Genomic DNA, 20205 nt, shown 5'->3' on the forward strand with positions numbered 1-20205 from the left:
GGAAAGACCAAGTGAACCGAGATGGGCACTCAGTAAGCTAGCTATTATTTTTATTGGATCTTACAGGCAATATTTCTTAACTTCTGGGAAAAATACATTTGCAGTAACTGTCAATACATGGTATTGTCATTTCTTAATTATCATACAGACACTAAACTCAAAAATGAAGTGAAGTTGATTGCAGATGCTTTTCTTAGACATAGAACCTAATTCTTGAGTGCCTTCCTCGGTCCTACCAGCGTGATTCCTGCTGGCAGATGGCTTCCTTGCAAGCAGACTTCTTTTGTGTCCTCTTTTACCATCAGGGATCAGGCTGTGTGCTCCTTGGTTGCTAAAACCTTTTGAAGGTGACAGAAGAAAAGCGTTAAGTGTGATACAGGGATGAGGGCCTTACAAGAACAGAAAGAGTTCCTCAGCTAGCTCAGCTGATCCCCCGAAGCCTAGTCCTCCTGCCAGAGCTGAGTGACTCATCTGAAGGCAGGGTCCCCACCTAAAGCTCCTGCCTCAGCATCTCCTCTATCTGGATTCAGAAACATGCAGAGAGTGGGGACAGAGCCAACCCTATTATAGGTGGGGTAGATCACTGATGTGTGATATGATTTGAAAGACCTCCTATGGTCCTGCTTTCAGATGTCAATATGTCTGGAGTGCTAATTTACAATAGGATTATTGTGATTTAGAAAATACTAGATTCCTTTCTTCCCTTCTCTTTGCAAACCTCTAAATCTCTATCCTCCACCTTCACTATCAGCTGATGGATGACATTCTCACTTCACTGAGAAAATGAACTAAACAGAAGTAAACAATCTTCCTTCACAGAATTCACCAAGTGAGCTTCATCTATATCCATGATATATCCTCTGCCTGCCTTCCTCTTACAATAGATGGATTGTCCTGCCCTCTATTTGAGTCCTGGACCCCACCTCTTCAGGTAAAGGGAGTAGGGAGGGTAGGGGAATGGATGAGGGGGACTATTTTAAGTAGAGAAGTCAGAGAAGCCTTTTCTGAAAAGATATTTGTGCAGAGGTCTGAGTGAAGTAAGGGAGTGAGACATGGAGAGATCTGGGGAAAGAGTGTCACAGGCAGGTGGACTGGCAGAGGCAAAAGCCTGAGATGGGAGTGAGGTTGGTGTGTTTAAAAGAATATGCCTGCTGCATGGAGAACTGGTTATACAAGGGGGAGAGCAGAAGCAGGGAGACCAATTAGGAGGCTAGTACACTAGGCCAGGTAAGATCACAGAGGCTTGAACCAGTGGTGGTAGTGAGGAACTGAGAAGTGAACAAGCCGACAGAGCTCTTTACCTATTAGACATGGGAGGTGAGTGAAAGCAAGAAATCAAAGATGACTCCTAGACCTTTGTCCTGAGGGGTCCTGGTTGGATTATGGTCCTACTCACTGAACTAGGGGAAATTCGGAGGGAAGGCAGGTTTGGCAGGAAGAGGGGCAGAAGTGCAAAAGTAAGGAATAATCCTGTTTGGAGCTGGTTAAATTCAAGATACCTATAACTGTTACAATACATAAGAGGGTTTGTGGGGTATGATTATAAAGTAACTTAAATTTTTTTTCCTTGCTGTCCATTTAAACCTGTTCTGTTAGGGTAGTTTTCCTGCCCCACTTTACCTGTTTTATTTTCCTCACTGCACTTATATATTTGTTTGTTTAAGGTAAGCTCCTCAAGATCAGAGATTTATCTATTTTACTGTCTCCAGCCCCTCAAACACTGCCTGTCTCAGAGTAGGTGCTTGTTAAAATTTTGATGAAGAAAGCAAGCAAGCATGTGGGAGGATATTAAAACATAACAGTAAAAGGAGTTAAACCACAAAATAAAGTTTTAATACATTTTCCATGAGTAAGTAAAACAAGAAGCTCCCTTTTCCTTCAGGGGTAGGAGTCGGGAAATGGAGACAGCCAGAAAAGAAGAAAGATGGAAAGATTAACTGTATACTCAGACTAACAAACCATTCCCACACTGATTTCTAACTGAGAGATGGGGAGGGTGGGCTTTGATTTCTCCTCCAAAGCCACTCCTAAAAGAAGCTATACTCCAGAGCCTTGGGATACAGGGTGTGGAGACAAGAACTGAAGGAGAAAAGTGGCACCTAGACCTGGGAGCAGTCAGCTAGGCTAGACCAGTCAAATGGCCACCAAGTTTAACTGCAGTTACCTCAGGATGAGAAATCTGTGCTCTGTGAACATCTATATTTCTATACATTTTACATTTTAAATTTGGGGGCTTTTACTTTAGTTCTTAAATTTGGTACACAGTCCTTTTGAAAATTTTCTACCTGTCTTGGCTGAATTAAGGGGAACAAAATTTTGGGCCTGGCTTGGGTGTGATAACTGGTAAATGGTAGAGAGATGGTAGAGATAGAAGAAGGGCAAAAACTCAGGAGAGGAAGCTAGGGAAATCCTCCAGTCACCCACCAGAGGGCAGCTCCATTGTGTAGCTCCCAGGGGCAACTCTCTTCATTCCCTCTGACTAAAGAAAACACATTTCCCCCCTTGTCTCCCCACTTTATTTGGTTGGGGTGGGGGGGTGGTATCCACTGCCTCCTCTCTTCCTGGAAGCCTGCCATACACAGAAGTTTCCAGATGCTCAGATTTTGGTATTAGCAATTGTTGCCTGTGTACTGCAAAATGGGACTACCCCAGCTCTCATCGCATCCTGGTCCTCATCCTTTTCTACCTCCTGGCTGAGCTTCAAGGAAGAAAAGTGCCCTTCAGAGCTGGCTTCTTTGGGACTTGGATTCTTTCCCTCCTGATAACATAGAGGTTCTTTTTCCAGAAAGGATGACCCTTTGTTTCTGTAGGGAGGAACTGGAAAGGAAAGAATTTTCTTAACTATCAACTCAATTATAGCATTTAATATTTGAAGCTGATGAGTTCTATATGAATTTATACATTTTCATGAAAAAGAAACCCAAATAAATAGCATTACCTTGCTCTAGTAATATTTTCATCTGAAATCTCTTTGCTGCTTAATCAAACAGCTCAGTGAGGGTCCTTCAGTATAAATGACCCCTCATAGAGGTGTCTATTGTGCCTTCCCTGGGAAGGACTATCTGCCAAAGACAAATATGCCTTTTCTACCCCTGATGCCATAATTGGGATGCTTCCCTAATTCATGGAAGAGAATAGAATCTTCCTCCTCCTTCTTCCACGGGAAGCTCATAAACTTAAGCCTCTAGTCTAAAATATAAGCCCCTAGGTACTCCAACAATGCAATGTTTTCCTTCATATCTAGGTCACACTCAGCTGGAAGCGGTATTTGAGGACAAAACCCCTCCTTTTATACCATATATAGAAATGAAATAGGATTAAGGTGTTTATCCTAAAACCTGACCCAAACAAGTCTGTGTGAGACCACAGCAGTTAGGGATTGTAGAGGAACTTACTCTTTTGGAACCTAGTACACAAGAGTGGTTCTGAATCATTCCATCTTTTTTTTTTTGGTGAGGAAGATTGGCGCTGAGGTGACAGATCTGTTGCCAATCTTCCTCTTTTTGCTGAGGAAGATTAGCCCTGAGCTAACATCTGTGCCCATCTTCTCTATTTTGTATATGGGGCAGTGCATAGGTCAGAGCCCGGGATCCGAACCTGCGAACCCCGGGCCACCGAAGCGGAGCATGCGTGAACTTAACCACTACACCACCAGGCCGGCCCCTCATTCCATCTTTTAAGACCTTCTGATACCAAGTGAATAGGGCTTACTTTCAATACTTCCTATTATCTCTCAATTTCAGCTCTAATTCAAAAAGCAGCAAATTGTTAAACCACACCTCAAGGACACTGAGGATTGCACGGTCGCCAGCTCCATCTCTAACAGTCATCTGTTTCTACTTTACATCACTAAGATCCTCCTGAGGTAATTAGTTCTCTCTGCTGGCCATGCCAGCATCAAGCATCTCTAACAGCCCTCCCGCTTCTGCCACACTGTGTTTATTCATTAAATTCTGAGCCTATTCAGAAAAAGGAAAGGGAAACTCCTGCAGCTTACTTTGAGGCTTTTTAGGAACAGAGAATTGTAGGCCAACCTCCTAAATGACATCACATGTATAAGCTCATTTATCTTCTGCCTTGCTAGGTTCTTTTTAATTATTATTAACAGATTTACTTAGGTATAATTTACACACCATAAATTTTACACGTTAAGTATACAAATCAATGATTTTTAGTATATTTACAGAGTTGTGCAACCATCACCATGATTTAATTTTAGAACATTTCTGTCCTCCAAAAACTTCATGCTAATTTATAATTAGTCTCCATTCCTAAACCCAGCCCTAGGTGACCAATAATCTACTTCCTGTCTCTACAGATTTGCCTTTTCTGGACATTTCACATATAGTCATGTGCCACATAACGATGTTTTGGTCAATGATGGACCACATATACAATATGGCCCCATAAGATTATTACCATATAGCCTAGGTATGTAGGTTTATGTAAGTACACTCTATCACAAATCACCTAATGATGCATTTCTCAGAATGTATCCCAGTCGTTAAGCAATGCATGACTGTAAATATAAATAGAATCAAATTTGTGACTGTCTTCTTTCACTGAGTATAATAGTTTTGAAGTTCATCCATGTTGTAGCATGTATCAGTACTTCTTTTCCTTTTAATTGCCAAACAATATTCTATGTATTGATGTACCACATTTTGTTTATCCATTCACCAGTTGATGAACATTTGGGTTGTTTCTATTTTTTTGCTATTGTGAATAATAATAAACACTCACTCATGTACAAGTCTTTATGTGAATGTATGTTTCCATTTCTCCTGAGTAGAAACCTAGGAGTTGAACTGCTGGATCACATGGTAATTTAATGTTTAACATTTTGAGAAACTGCCCAACTGTTTTCCAAAGTTGCTGCACCATTTTATCCCTTCAGCAACGGCTGTGTGATCTCATTACTTTTAATCAGATAGTTAACAAGTTATGTAACTATGTAGAAAAATCTCTTACTTTTAATTCCATAACTAGTTAATTGAGATGATTTCCCTTGTGATATGCACAGTAGTATGTACCACTTCTCTGCTTATAACATCTTTTCACTCTGGGTACAATATTGTAACAGCTACTACCCACCAAAACTAGTCCAAAATTCTATTTTTACTGCTCCAATTCAATTAAAAATCTCCTAATTTTAACTTTAATATGAGTTGCTAACAATTTTTTCTGTGTCTGTGCTTGTTATTTCTGAATGTGTTAGCTACTTGTTCTTTAAAATCAGAAAAAGCTGAGGAAAGTTGCCACTTCACTCAGACACAGTGGCAGGAGATGCCTGATGTCATGCCACAAGAGTGGTGTACGCCTCAGCACTGACTTCAGCAACTTAAAAGGATGATAGTGGGTAGAAACACAGCCAAGCAGCTCAAATGAAAGAAGAGCAAAGCTATGGAATAATAGGCTTACTTGTAAATCACTGCTTTTTCTTCTTCCTGAGATTCCAGAAGACGAGGAGCTCTTGCCGAGGGTTTCAAATCACAACTAGTATCGTTAAAATTCACTTTCACTTTTAACCTTTAACAAGATAACATGTATGAGGATGTTTTGAAAACAATACTAGCTTATATTTTTACAGAAATTATTGTTATACATTGACTGCTATGTATATTGTCCAAAATACCATTACTTCAAACTGGTGTGCATTCTTGGGTTTTTAAAAGTTGCTGAAACCATGATGGAGATTGGTTTATATTTACTGAGAATGTACAATCAGCTAGGCAAAGTTTAAAGTACTCCCTATCCACTAGGAGCTTATACTCTAATGTAAAAAGAAGCCTTAGAGATTCTGTCATTTACAAGCATAAATGTAAAATGCTTCTCCCAGAGAGAACTCAAACGCTCCATTTCCCAGTCTCCCTTGCCGTAGGTGGCAGATAGGTGCCTTAGATCCCTCCAGTCTTGCCCCCGCTCAAGAGCTGATTGGAAAGGTGATATGGGCCCTGTGGGGAGCATCCATTTTTCTGGCACAGATTATAGCAGAGCTAGTGTGGCTCTGAGGCAAACAGCTGGAACAGCAGCTTCCTAATTCTACAGCTTCCTGATCACAGCAGAAATAACACATCCCTCACCAGCCAGTTCTATACTGTGATTTGGGGAGTTTTTCCTGAAACACAGCCCTGTTTCTTAAAAATTCCCAATGATTCTGTGAGCAATACAAATCCCCAATAAATGAATCCTTTTCTAGGGTGGATTCAAGAAACCAAGAGCCCCGGCTATTATCCTAACTAACATACTCAGTACACCCAGCATGCAAATGCCCACACAAAGAATTAATGGAAAGGATCAGTCTGACCTTGATTTAATTAGAATGGGTTTTCCTAGAGAATGTGGAATTTGAAATATGCTTTGAGTAAAAGAAAAGAAATGGGTATGGCAAACATCTAGATTAGTGTATAAAGCATTATTGTGAAGACAGAAGGCTTTCCTGTGTTAATATATCTGAGAAGGGCTAATGCAGTGGGTCATTTGTCTGCAGGAACTTTCTTTAGGCAAGGCTGTCTTGGGGCAGAACCTTGAGAATGAGAGTAAATAGTAAGGGGACCCAAGGATAATGAAAAGTTTGGAGGAGAAGGGTATTACCCTATTGGACCTTCTCAGCTACCTCTCCTTTTGCTCACAGCCAACTAACAGTATGGGCAGTACTGTCCTTAGTCACCAAATCCAGTGGCTTCTTTTCAGTTCTCTATACTCCAAAGCATTTGGCATAGTGCCTGACCTTTCTTGTCACTCTTTCCTATCCTGACATCTGTGGCAAATCACTGACTGCTTCTTCTGTCTCCTTTTCTTTCTCCCACCGCCTAAATTTTATAGTATAACCTTTGGTCTCAGTCTTTTCTTTTTCCTAGTATTCTCTCCTCACCCTATCTAATCTATTCTTATGCTTGTAGTCTCATTTCCAAAGTGAATAACTCTTTATTTCTCCAGCCTCAAATACTCTTCTCTCTTGAGCTGTAGTCTCACTTTTCCAACAACCTGTAATACGTCTTTACAGCATATATAAAACTCAGCATGAACAAAATTGAACTCATCAACTGCCTTTCTGAATCTGCTCCTCCTGTGTTCCCTCTTCTGCTAATTGCACCTCCATCCTCCCTGTGACCTCGACTTAAAACATCAGGGAATTCTTTGACCACCTCTCTCCCTATTCACCATATCCAATCATCACTCATTAGTTCATAAAACAAATACTGACTTTGTGCCACCCAATTACTATCCTCAAGGAATTCACAGTACATGTAAAGATATATATATATGATGTGTGTGTGTGTGTGTGTGTGTGTATATATATATGAACAAAAAGTATAATATACATAATAATGGCTAACTAGGAGCTCCGAGGCAGTGATCTTCAAACAGTTTTGTTTCTATACTCTTTAAAAGAATTTTGAAAAACCACATAACCCCTTGCACATTTTAAAGTTGACACCTACAATTTTTCATTATAAGTTTAAATGTTTTTTTCTTTTTGTTTTTTTTGTGAGGAAGATCAGCCCTGAGCTAACATCTATGCCAATCCTCCTCATTTTGCTGAGGAAGACTGGCCCTGAGCTAACATCCATGCCCGTCTTCTTCCACTTTATGTGGGACGCCGCCACAGCACGGCCTGACAAGCAGTGCGTCAGAGCGCGCCCGGGGTCCAAACCCAGGCCGCCAGCAGCAGAGCGCGCGCACTTAACCGCTACACCACCGGGCCGGCCCCTAAATGTTTGTTTCTTGTTAATAGGAGATTTTTAAAATATCAGCTTCATTAGGATAAAATAAAATGAGTATTGGCCTTACTAGGAATGAAAGTTTTAGGATATTATTTGATAAAATAGATTGTAATCACCATATTGAATAAAGCATACCAAATCTGAAAGCAATCACATAAAACTGTTATCTGAAGATTACAGCCAGTGTATGTTGAAAATTTTGGCAGTCCTACAAAACATTACAGTTATATTTAAAAGAAGCATCACTAAATTATATGGCTTTGGGCCGGCACCGTGGCTTAGCGTTTAAGTGCGTGCGTTCCGCTACTGGCGGCCCAGGTTCGGATCCTGGGCGTGCACCGACCCACCACTTCTCCAGCCATGCTGAGGCCACGTCCCACATACAGCAACTATAAGGATGTGCAACTATGACATACAACTATCTACTGGGGCTTTGGGGGAAAAAAAAAACGAGGAGGATTGGCAATAGATGTTAGCTCAGAGCCGGTTTTCCTCAGCAAAAAGAGGAGGATTAGCATGGATGTTAGCTCAGGGCCGATCTTCCTCACAAAAAAAATAAAATAAATAAATAAATAAATTATATGGCTTCAACTATCCCAAATTCAGAGCAGCCCAACACAGACCAAGTACTCTGATTCTAAAGCAAGCCTTTAAATTAATCAATTTATTAATTATTAATTAAAGTAAAATAAATTATATATGACAGGGAAATACAGAAAGACCTATGGGTTGAGTTTCCTTGCTTCATCATTAAAGAAACTCTCTCTAAAGCCAATATTTTTATTTATCCCTTTATTTGGCACCCTAGAATTTTTTAGACCCAGGTTGAAAGGTATACACTTTTCTTTTAAAAAGTGGGATAAGAAGTAATATGAATACAGGCTTGTTCTCAGGCAGATCAGTTTTTGGAAAGAGTACATATAGACTTCAGAATCTGGAAGTTAAGTCCCTTAAAACTATCCATGCCTGTGTATACCTTGGAAATGCACTGCTTTGAGGGAACCCACTCACTCCAAACAACTAGACATTGGATAGAATGTATCTAGTGTATCTTTGAGGCCTCACTAGTCTCACAAGAGATAGAGGAGGTCTTGAAGAATCACACACTCACACAAACCTAGCAGAGGCTAGAGGTGTGGGAAGCTGGGGCCATGTGGTGGGCAGCAGTGGCAGGTGGAATACCCCTAAGGGCAGACGCCAGTAACAGAGTTAACAGGGTAATGAGCCCTGCACCAGCTATAAGGTGAGGACACTAAACTTGAGACTGCCATACTGAGCCTCCCTTTGAAGGGAGCTGAAGTGGGCCCAGGCTGACGGCCTCCCAGCTACCAGCAGAGGCAGAAACAGAAGCAAATCCTTTATGTAGGAAAGCTTTCCCAATTTAGGCCAATAGGACACCTAAAAATAAAGTCATGTAATTAACTCACAAAATTCACTAAGCATATGAGAAAGCAAACCATTATAATTGAGAGTCAGCAGGGAAAAACAATAGATTTAGGTTCCCCAAGGAATACAGAATTTGGAATTATCAGATATAGAATGTAGTATAGCAATGTATAAAATGTTTAAAGAAAAAAAGGATCCAATCACTAAGATAAGAAAACAATAAAAGCCTATCAGGAATGAACAAGCATATGGGTGGGGGTGGGGGTTTTAAGAAATTAAAAATTTTAATATTCAACACAGTGAAGAAAGAACTAGTAAAGTGAAAAATATATCCAAAGAAATTACGTAAGGAGATGGGAAATATGAAAGACATATTAAGATTGGGCACAGGGCAGAAAACCAGAGACAGCCCCCATCAGTGGCAAAGATAAACAAGTGCAGAACCCTACCCACTTCCCTGGACCCTTCCCTCCTACAAAGCAAAAGCCTTAAGCTGCTGGGGGAAAGGAAACAAACTCTTTTTCCTCTAGGACAACAAGCAAAGATCTAGTGCTTCTGGGAGAGGAATAAAAGCAAAACCTGTCTGCCTCTGGAGGAGGGGTGGGAAATCCTCTTACACCCAGGGCAGAGGCAAGGATCCACTGCTACTAGGACAGGGATAGAAGCAAAAATCCTCTGTCCCAGGGGGAGGGGCAAGAAACTGCCTTGGGCCCAGAATCCTATACCCATACCAAGCAGAGTTCTGCTACTATTGGAAGAGGGGCAGGAAACTACCATCCAAGAACAACCACAGATACAAGACAGAGTTTGGCTGCCACAGGGAGAAGGGAAAGTAACTCTAAGACAGCCCTACTCCTTAGGCCCAAGCATATAGGGCTTGCCTAAAACTGAAGCTGGAAAGGAAAAAAGAGAACATTCCTCTGCCCCCACTATAAGCCTAGCCACAAGCAACAGCAGTATACTTCTGGAGATGAAGCAAGAGCCCAAACCTGAAGGGGAAGCAGAAACACTTGAGAAAATCCCTCTGGGCACCCTAGCCCCCACCCTAAACACAAGGTAACAGTAGCCCACCACTAGAGGCATTTGAAGCCTGTAGTGCACTGAAGGTAACAATAGCAATAATAATACCTAAACCCAGTTCAACTTCTGACTACATAAGCCCAATTCTCCACACTAATGCTTGACAGAAGAAGAGGCATATCCGTTTCTAGACATAAATACTCAGTCTATACTGTTCTTCTATTTCTAATGCCTGGCATTCATTCAAAAATTACATGCCAAAAAAAGCAAGACAAAATAACCTCAAATATCTGGCATTCAATCAAAAATTATAAGACATGCAAAAAAAAAGCAAGACAAAGTAACCCACTGTCAAGAGATAAAACAAACAACAGAACCAGATTCAGAAATGACCCTAATGTTGGAACTATAAGATAGGGAATTTAAAATAACTATGAGTAATATGTTAAAGAATCTACTAGAAAGGTGAACAACATGTATGAACAGATGGAAAATTTCAGGAGAAATGAAAACTATGTAAAAAAATCAAATGGAAATGCTAAAAATAAAAATCATCACATCAGAGATGAAGAATTCCTCTGATAGGCCCTTCAGTATGGGACACAGCCAAGGAAAGACTCATTTGATGGGCTGATAAATAGATGGAACACAGCTGAGGAAAGAGTCAGTGAACGTAAAGATAGGTGAGCGGAAATTGTCCAACTGAAATACAAATAGAAAAAAAAGTTAAAAAAAAAGAACAGAGTATCTAATGCTATAGAGGTATGGGACATTATCATATGACCTAACATACATATAATTGGAGTCACAGAAAAAAAACTCCAGAAAGAATGGGGCATAAGAAATATTTGAAGTGATAATGCCATAGAATTTCCACCAAAATAATGAAAGACATCAAACCACAGGTACAAGAATCTCTGAGAACCCTAAGCAGGATAAACAGAAAGAAAGGGAAAAAAAATAAACCACCTAGACACGTCATAGTCTAGCTAATGAAAACCAAGGACAAAGAGAAAATCTTGAAAGTACCCAAGAAAAAAGAAACATTGCATACAGAGGAACAAAGAAAAGAATTATAGTAGATTTCTCTTTGAAAATGAAATTTAAAAAAATCCTAACTATGACAAAATTTATATCACTGTCTCAAGAAAAAGTTTTCAAATTCCAAGAGGTTCCATAATTTCTATTATATTAACCATTACCTGCTCCTTTTACAAAATTCACTTTCTATGTAGCTTGTAGGCAGTTTAAGCCACTCATTTGGAGTCATAAAGTGCCTTGAAGTAGAAATTCTTGGAAATCTGGAATGCAGTTTGGCCTTCTCAACCTCTTTAAATTCTTTCATTGTATATATTTTGCCTGTAGGAAGATTAGTAACCTAAATTAGTACCCTTAAATGCAACTCCCATTGCTCTTGGGTTATGAAATCATATAACAATTAGGAACTAAGTACCAGTCTCACACTGAAGAAGAGTTCTCTTTTCGTCATCTTTGTCATATTGTGCCTTTTTCAAAGGGTCACGAAATGGTGGGATGGTAACCTACAAGAAAAGCACTTCTTTGAGGACTGTGTTGCAGGTCTTTTCAGTCTATCTTAAGCATCCATGTATGGCTCTTATGCCAGAAAAATAAGAATCAGTATCTACAAACTAATGGCAGTCTAACCATGATATATATTTAACACATTACAAAGAGATGGAAGCACTCCAACACATGTCTTAGCAAGGTCCTCCAGCCATGTTTAGTTCTTGTTTTAATAGCCTTTTCAGATCATTGTGTATATTCTTCTTAGACACTACACCCAAACTTTTTGAGTGGTAGTTTCTTTTTTTTTTCTTTCTTTTTTTTTTTTTTTGTGAGGAAGATTGGCTCTGAGCTAACATCTGTTGCCAATCCTCCTCTTTTTGCTGAGGAAGACTGGCCGTGGGCTAACATCCATGCCCATCTTCCTCCACTTTATATGGGACACCACCACAGCATGGCTTGACCAGCAGTGAGTTGGTACGCACCCGGGATCCAAACCCCGGGCCACTGCAGCGGAGCGAGCGCGCTTAACGGCTACGCCACTGGGCCGGCCCCCCCTGAGTGGTAGCTTCTTAAAGGTTAGTTACAATGTGGAATCTGAAACCATATCAATAAGTTATTCAAACTCTGCTACATTAAAATCCAGTGGTCTATCCTGAATGTTGAATGGATCTTTTATCCATGTCATGAATTGGTTGTTTGGAAAAAATTGGATCACTGAGTTATGTGAGATCTTCCAAATGTTAATACATTTCATTATACAATAATCACATTCATTAATATCATTACTAATCTCATCAGTAAACTCTTTGAGTATTAGGATACTGTCACATTCATGATAGTGCATATGATTTTTCCAAAATTTGAATTCTTTGCTTAAAAGTTCACATTTTTATCATTGGCAACAAATATTGTCAGTTGTTTTTCTTGAAGTCACGACTCACTTCATTAATTTTCCAGAAAATGTCTGCCAAATACCCAAGACTTAATAACCATAGTTTGAAAGTCATTCTTTCAAGTAAAAATGGTGTTCCATGAAAAAGAAATCAACCAATTCAGCTCACAGTTCAAACAACTGTACTGTATTTCAGTATGCAGAAAGTGCTCTTTGCATACTTCCTATTTTATCACAGAATATTAAAAAGATGTATACTCAAAAAGCAAGATTTAATAATAATTTTTACTGTTTGGTCAAGGGCATTCTGAAGTGAAATTGGAATTTTTTTTTTACTGTGAGTGCATGGCAATGAAGAATATGAGACTACCAGTACAATTTGGTGACATTGACTTAAGTTGTTCTAAGGCACCAGCGGTTTTACCCACCATTGCTTTTGCAACATCAGAGCAAATGTCAACACAAAGAAAAAGACAAATAATATTTGGCACTATCATGAAAAGATTTGGCCTAATGGACCCCCAAAAGGGTTTTGGGGCTCACAAAGGTCTATGCACCTCACTTTGAGAACTGCTGCTGTAACTTCACAGTACTCAGCTTACGTTAAGAGGTCACCTGTCAGCTTAGAAAGGCAGCATGGCAAAAGAACAGAATGGAATTTTGGTATCAAAAAGATCTGGTTTCAAATCCCAATTCTGCCCCTTACTAGCTATGTTACTAGTTAGTATATCTAAGGCTCTAACTCTAAACTCTCAGTTTAACTCTCACCTATAAAAACAGGGAAAATAGCATATACACACATCCCAATTTGGCAAAAAAAAAAAAGGACCTGCTTTACCTGCAAATGCCAGCAGTTTAAAATGTCTATGACTCAAGGTTGGTCTATTACTCAAGGATAGTATTTTGCTTAATAATATCCACTATTAGCAAAAGTGTGGAAAAACGGATTCTGGTGGGGGTGCAAATTTATACAACCATTCTGGAGGACAATTTGGCAATATGAATCAAAATCATGCATAACCTTTAACATAGCAATTCTACTTCTAGCAACTTACCCTAAGGAAAAAATTAAGAAATAAAAAGTTACAGGACTGTTCATTATAATGTCAAAAACAATCTAGATGTTTAAAATAGGGAATATGTAAAAAAAAAAAAAAAAAAGATGTTATAGCAAGATACCATATATGATTAGAAACACATCTCTGCTCTGCTATTTACAGCTGTGTGACCTTGAACAAGTAACTTAACCTATCTGTGCCTCACTTGCCTCATCTGTAAATTACCTCACATGATAGCAATGAAGATGAAATAAAATGAAAAGAAAAAAGTCCTAACATTCAGTTAAGCCTTCAGTGCAAGTTAACTGCTATTAATAATAGAATACCATGCAATGCTTAAAATTATGTATTTAAATTTATTGACCAAGGAAAGAAGCAAATCATAAACTATTGAGGGGGAAAAAAGCAAATTATAAAACCTAATGTAGAGTATAATCCCAATTCTGTAAAATAAAAATGTGCATATGCACCTACATATAGAAAAAGTCTTGAAGGATAAACAGAAAAATATTAATGAGTTCATACTGGGTAATAGAATCATGAGTGTTTTTTTATCTTTATTTAAAATAGATTTTCTCATTTATCATAAAAATATATCACTTTTGTAACAAACTAGAAGTCTATGAAATTTTTAAACATTACCTATTATCCAATTATTATACAATATTTGCAAATTTTATAGAGGTTTAATTTACTTTAGACTTTGGCTTTTTTGTTCCTTTCTAAGATATGGAGATGGGAAACTATTCTTAAGATATTACTGCATTCTTAGGGAATCACTAAAGGACTACTCATATATTGGGGCTGCTCAAAAAAACCAACCACATAATACCAAAGTCAAAATAAAAATCTATCCTACCTTCAGAAAATTTGGGTCCTCTTTGCTCATATAAAAAGGATCATACTCTTCTGGATCATAGTGCTCTACAAATGCATTTCCCTATAGGAAGGAAACAAAACCACACGTAAGAACAAGACGTGCACAACTAATTTCGAGCATAACAGAACTCGACTTAAATACACAGTTCCATTCTTAAGCTCTGAAATGGCATCAATGACAAATGCAAAATGGAAGGGAAGACCAAATTTGAAATTAAATTTGTTCAAGTAATAAATATTATAGTGACAGAAGGAATCTACTTAAAATTTGCAAGATTTTAATAAAGAATGTTAGAACACTAAAAGATTTGGGAATTTGTTTTTAAATGCTTACTAAATCAAACATTGCAGATCTCTTTAAAATGCTAGGAGAACAGAAATATTTTATAGCTTTGTAAATAGAGTTCCAGAACAAAAAATATATATCCTGAACCTAAAGTCCAAAATTTTTAGATTGATATATAAATAATTATGTGGGAAAAACAAAGGACAATGATTCTAATGTACACACTTAAATCCAGACCTAATCCTCTTCTTCCACCCTCTCCATATGTCCTGGATTTAAGAACAGCACATGCTACAACAGAGTATAGATTACACATACATAGAGCGGGCAGGGGCAGGCTGTTTGGATGATTATAAATGAACAAAGATAACCACAGTTTTTAAACCAACTGAAAAAGGTTTCAAATGATCTCTTAGTACCTTTTTATTTACGTGTTTTAAAAAACCATCTAATTCCTCTTGTCTCCTTTTTTCAATCTTCTTATGTGAACAAACTTTTTCTATAATTTTCTTCTGGAGAGGATCTGCCACATGGTCAACCCATCTTTTATATAATATCTCTTTTCTTCTTGCATTTAAGAAGTCATGATGTTGTAAATACTTATCTAGTTCCTAGCAAACAATGATAGAAAAGAAATAGATTATCTTAAATCTTTCTTGTTCTAAAATTTAAACTTCATTTACATTCCTAACAATAACTAACAAAGTCATTCATTAATTCAACCATTTATTTGGCTTCCACTGTGTGATACACACTGTACTGGAAACAAGGAACACAGAGGTAAATTAGATAACATGCTGCTCTCCCTGGAGGGACAGACTACAAAACAAATCTACAAAGCAATGGGAGGAGGGACAATATAGCAAGATACATATACATATATATAAAAGAATTAAAAACAGGGACTCAAACAGATACTTGTATACCAATGTTCATTGCAGCATTATTCACAATATCCAAAAGGTGGAAACAACCCAAGTGTCCATCAACGAATGTATAAACAATATGTGGTAGATACATATAGTGGAATATTATACAGTCATAAAAAGGAATGAAGTTCTGACACATGCTACAACATGGATGAACTTTGAAAACAATATGCTAAGTGAAATAAGCCAGACACAAAAGGACAAATATTGTAGGATTCCACTTACATGAAATATCTAGAATAGGCAAATTCATAGAGACAGAAGTAAATTAGAGGTCACCAGAGGCTTGGGGAGGGAGGAATGGGGAGTTATTACTTAATGAGAATAAAGTTTGGTTGGGTGATGAAAAAGTTTTGGAAGTAGATGGTGGTGATGGTTGCACAACATCCATCTATTTGGAAATAGTGATGATGGTTGCACAACATGTGAATGTAATTAATGTCACTGAATTGTACACTTAAAAATCATTAAAAATAGCAAATTACCACAACGGGAAAAAATGATTAAACTTTTCAAAAAAGATTTCTAAAATGGGAGACATTTGGGATGAGCCTTAAAGAATGAGGAGTTATCTAGGAAGAGAAGGGATAACAGAGAATGAGGAAGAAAAATATTCTATGGGGAAAAAAAAAAAGACAAGAGTAAAGAGGCACAAGTGTAGCACAATCTGGTCCAAATGGCAAGTAGCCTGCAAAGAAAATGCCTGATTTAAGACTATAAATCATTCTCACCAAAACTGCTCATCTACCTTTCATCTAGCAAATGAAATAATGTGATTACTAGGATCAACAACATGAAATTCATAATGAAAAAAGTAAAATATAAGAATCCTGAGAGATTCTCTCTAACTTCAGGTCATAGCACACTTCAACCATTCTCAATGAATAGTTCCTTTCCTTTTTAAACAAATTTAAAGGAAATTCTTCAAAACAAAAACAGATGACCTACCCCAGTGTTTGGTATACTTCACATAGCCAATTGCTGTGTCTGATAATTATGCCCATCCTGCTACAGTTAAAGCCTTGTTCTTACTAATGTAAACCTGAGTAATAATTGGTCAGTATGTTCCAATAACAGTTCTTAAAGCTCTTAATAATACATATTGACTCCACAGAAGCCCCACTAAGATGAAGGAACAAATGAGTAGGGGGAAACTCTTGTAAGTTATCTGTGAAAGAATCCCCACAAAGAACAGGACGAGAGGAAGTCAATTAGAGCAATCTCAAAGATCTCTTAAGGTTAATCCTAGGGGCTAATAAGTGTTTTTAATTCTTTCTATTTTCTATATTTTCTAAAATTTTTATGATGATGATGCATTACATCTAAAATAGAACAACAAAATTTAATTTTTGAGATACATTTCGTAGCCAATTCTTACCTTAATTATATAATTTTCTCTATATAATATTGATTGAGTAGCTGCATCAATATCTTCTTTAGCTAATACCTGAAATAACAGGGTAAAATTTTGAAAATCAAATCTTAAAAAAGTTAAGTTATTAATACTACCTGGACTCATAATATTTTATGTGACAGACATATCCCTGGAAAGTTCTCTGTAAATCCAGTTTTTCTACCTCAAGTCATATCAGCAAGTACTTTTTTAAGAGTATTTGAATCTTTCTGCTCTCAGATACAGTTCATTCTAGGGCAAAAAAATAACTCAGGTCACAGACGTTTTGAGTCCAAGCATGGTCAGATGACTTGCCCAGAGTCACATGGTAGGTAGAACCCATCTTTGTTCACATCCTATAAAATGCTTGTACCTTCATGGGTCAAAATAGATATAATCAGGCCTCTATTTGAATTCATTTAGGCATTATAGGTATCAAATACTAATAATAATTTTTAATGAACAAATCACATTTTCAGATTTTAAAGCAACACAGTCTTCAGGAAATAGTTCATAACATTAATTTTTTCCATTTTTATAACAAATCTTCCACAATTAAATATCTGTCAGAAAATACAAGAGGTTAATTTCTAGCATACATGTGAATGTCATTAAGTCACTGAATTATACACTTAAGAATAGTTAAAAATAGCAAATTTTATGCTATATAAATTTTACCACAATGAAAAATTATTAAATTAAAAAAAAAAGATGCCCAAAGTTGGAGACATTTGTGATAGGCCTTTGAAATCCTCTCATAATTACACAAAAAATAAAATATTCTCAAATTAACTGTCATTGGAAGTAGTTGTCTTCATTTCCACTACTTGTTTCCAGAACAGAGAAGTGAAATCTCAAAATCTAAGAACTAACCTTTCTTATTAACACCCAAGGAAATTAAGGCTCATGGGAATTAAGCAACAACTAGAAGCCTAGAAAATCCTGCAGTGAGCCAGAATTTCAACTCAAATGTGTCTAACTCCAAATTCATTTTCTTTGTTCTTTTTGCCTCACGTAGTTGCTATTCCTGGCAAATCTGCTGTTCTCAAAACCAAGATGGGTACTGAATTAATATTCTAGACAAAAATATAAAAAAACAACAATCTGAAGAACTGGAGACTGACCAAAAGCAGGGAGAAACTAGAGGGTAGTCAACATTGGGAAAAAGAGAACAGCCCTGGATAAGTTTTTAGTTTTTTATGGACTTTTGTCTAAGAGCAGGTCTCAGTGAGGACTAAAGGAGGTGGTTGAAACTCAGATAGAAACATGCAGTTTTACAGATTCAAGAATTAGAAGACCAAGTTCAGGGCAACTATAGGAGCTGGAAAGTAAGAGAAGATATATACCTAAAAGGAGAAAGCCATAGAGTCAATACCATGAATTCTGCAAATAAACTCTGACCAAATCTCCAGCTGACCCTTGAACTATGTACGCACAAGGCAGACTCCATGCAGCCCTGCTAAAGCTAAAAAAGACTAAACAGTGATTTCACCTGCTGCCAACCACAGGCAAGGCAAAGTTTGGAGTTTGAGTTCAGTCCAGTTAAACTTCCTGCTAAAACAAAAGCTCAGTATTCTTCAGAGGAACCTAACAGAATCCAGAACCTTTACAATGTATCATTCATAATGTCCAAAATATAGTCTAGCATTACTAGACACACCAAGAAAGAGGAAAATGTGACCCCTACTTATGAGAAAGGCAATCAATAGAGACAAACTCTGAGATGGCCCATATGTTGGAATTAGCAGACAAAGATTTTAGGTCAACTATTATAGCTGTGCTTAAGAAGTTAAAGGAAAATATGCTCACAATGATTGGATAGAAAATCTCAGCAGAGAAATAGAGACTATAAAAAAGAACCAAGTGGAAAATATAGTTCTTAAATTTAAAAACCAAACAAACTTCAATGGGCTTAATAGCAGATAAGAGATGACATAAAAAGAGTCAGTGAACTTGAACACAGATCAATAGAAATTATCTAATCCGAAAAAGAGAGACAAAAAAGATTGGAAAATAATAGAGCTGCAGTGATTTAAGAGACAATAGCAAAAGGTTCAACAGGTGGGTAAGTGGAGTCCCAGAAGTGAGAAATAAAAGAACGGAGCAGAAAAAAATGTTTGAAGAAATGATGGCTGGGATGAGAACTTCCACTTTCAGACAAGATAGAGTAACAGGGAACAGATTTACCCTCCCACCTTTAAAAAAACAAAAGAGTGAAACAACAGTTTTCAGGACATTGGACATCAGGCAATGAAGAACAGTGGCTCCTGAGAAACAGAAAACAAGGTGAGCCCTGTGATAGCTCAGTTCAGCGCCTGAAAAGAATTTCCAGACTGTGGCACAGAGAGGAGGAAATCAGGTGGAACCCAGCTGTCTCCCTGACATGAGGGAAGCCAGGAGTCTGGGGAGGCCAGGGCAGCTACAGTTCATAGGGCAGAGTACCAGAGGGAGAAAAGTTACACAGAGAAAGAGATTGGGTATTTGCAGAGGGTTAGATCTGTAGAGAGTCCCCCTTGAGTCTTCTGCTGAACATTCAACACTACATGCATGTGGGGGAACTACCCAAAGAAACACTGGCAAAGAAGCACCTGAAAGGATTAGGGGGAACAATCCCTAGAGGTCACACAGCCCCAGGAGTTATTCCTCTTAACATCAGCCAGAGTGAAAAACCCCATGGTTCAAAAAGCATACAGTTGAGAACTTAGAGGGGTTCTGTATAAGTACTGAAGCAAAATTAGCCATATGCTAGATGCTGCTATGGTCCTGCCTAACAAAGCTTGGAGGCGAGACCCAAAAGGATCAGACTATGTCCAAGTGCATCCCAGAACAAAGCTCAGGAATATTTATGGGAAATCAGAAATATCCAGCACTCAACAGGGTAAAATTCACAATGTCTGGCATCCAATAAAAAATCACCAGGCATACAAAGAAGCAGGAAAATTTGACCAATAATGAAGAAGAAAATCAATTAAAATTGCCCCAGAAGTGGCACATATGAAATAATTATTACACTAGGACATTAAAATAGTTATTATACCTGTAGTTCTTAAGTTCAAGAAGGTAGAAGAAACAGCAGAAGTTCTGAGACAGGGGAGATATAAAAAAGAC

The 20205-nt window shown here is 37.9% G+C and overlaps 1 protein-coding gene across 4 annotated transcripts in view; it reads right to left on the reverse strand.

Moving 5' to 3' along the window:
• FAM228B (family with sequence similarity 228 member B) overlaps positions 1–20205 on the reverse strand; it is a 24227-nt gene continuing 4022 nt past the window's right edge. For 2 of the 4 annotated variants that reach the window (XM_058551697.1, XM_058551700.1), the window contains exons 3-10: positions 17083–17151; positions 15195–15386; positions 14470–14550; positions 11587–11674; positions 11336–11492; positions 5422–5529; positions 2687–2817; positions 1–338 (exon numbers count right to left, since the gene is read on the reverse strand). In XM_058551697.1, coding sequence (XP_058407680.1) covers positions 2721–2817; positions 5422–5529; positions 11336–11492; positions 11587–11674; positions 14470–14550; positions 15195–15386; positions 17083–17151 — 792 coding nt within the window. In that variant the 3' untranslated portion in view covers positions 1–338; positions 2687–2720. The remainder of the gene's footprint in view (positions 339–2686; positions 2818–5421; positions 5530–11335; positions 11493–11586; positions 11675–14469; positions 14551–15194; positions 15387–17082; positions 17152–20205) is intronic. The other 2 variants (XM_058551698.1, XM_058551701.1) reach the window with 2 other exon arrangements.

The sequence above is a fragment of the Diceros bicornis genome, chromosome 12 (genome assembly GCF_020826845.1).
Source record: "Diceros bicornis minor isolate mBicDic1 chromosome 12, mDicBic1.mat.cur, whole genome shotgun sequence".
Taxonomy (NCBI): Eukaryota; Metazoa; Chordata; class Mammalia; order Perissodactyla; family Rhinocerotidae; genus Diceros; species Diceros bicornis.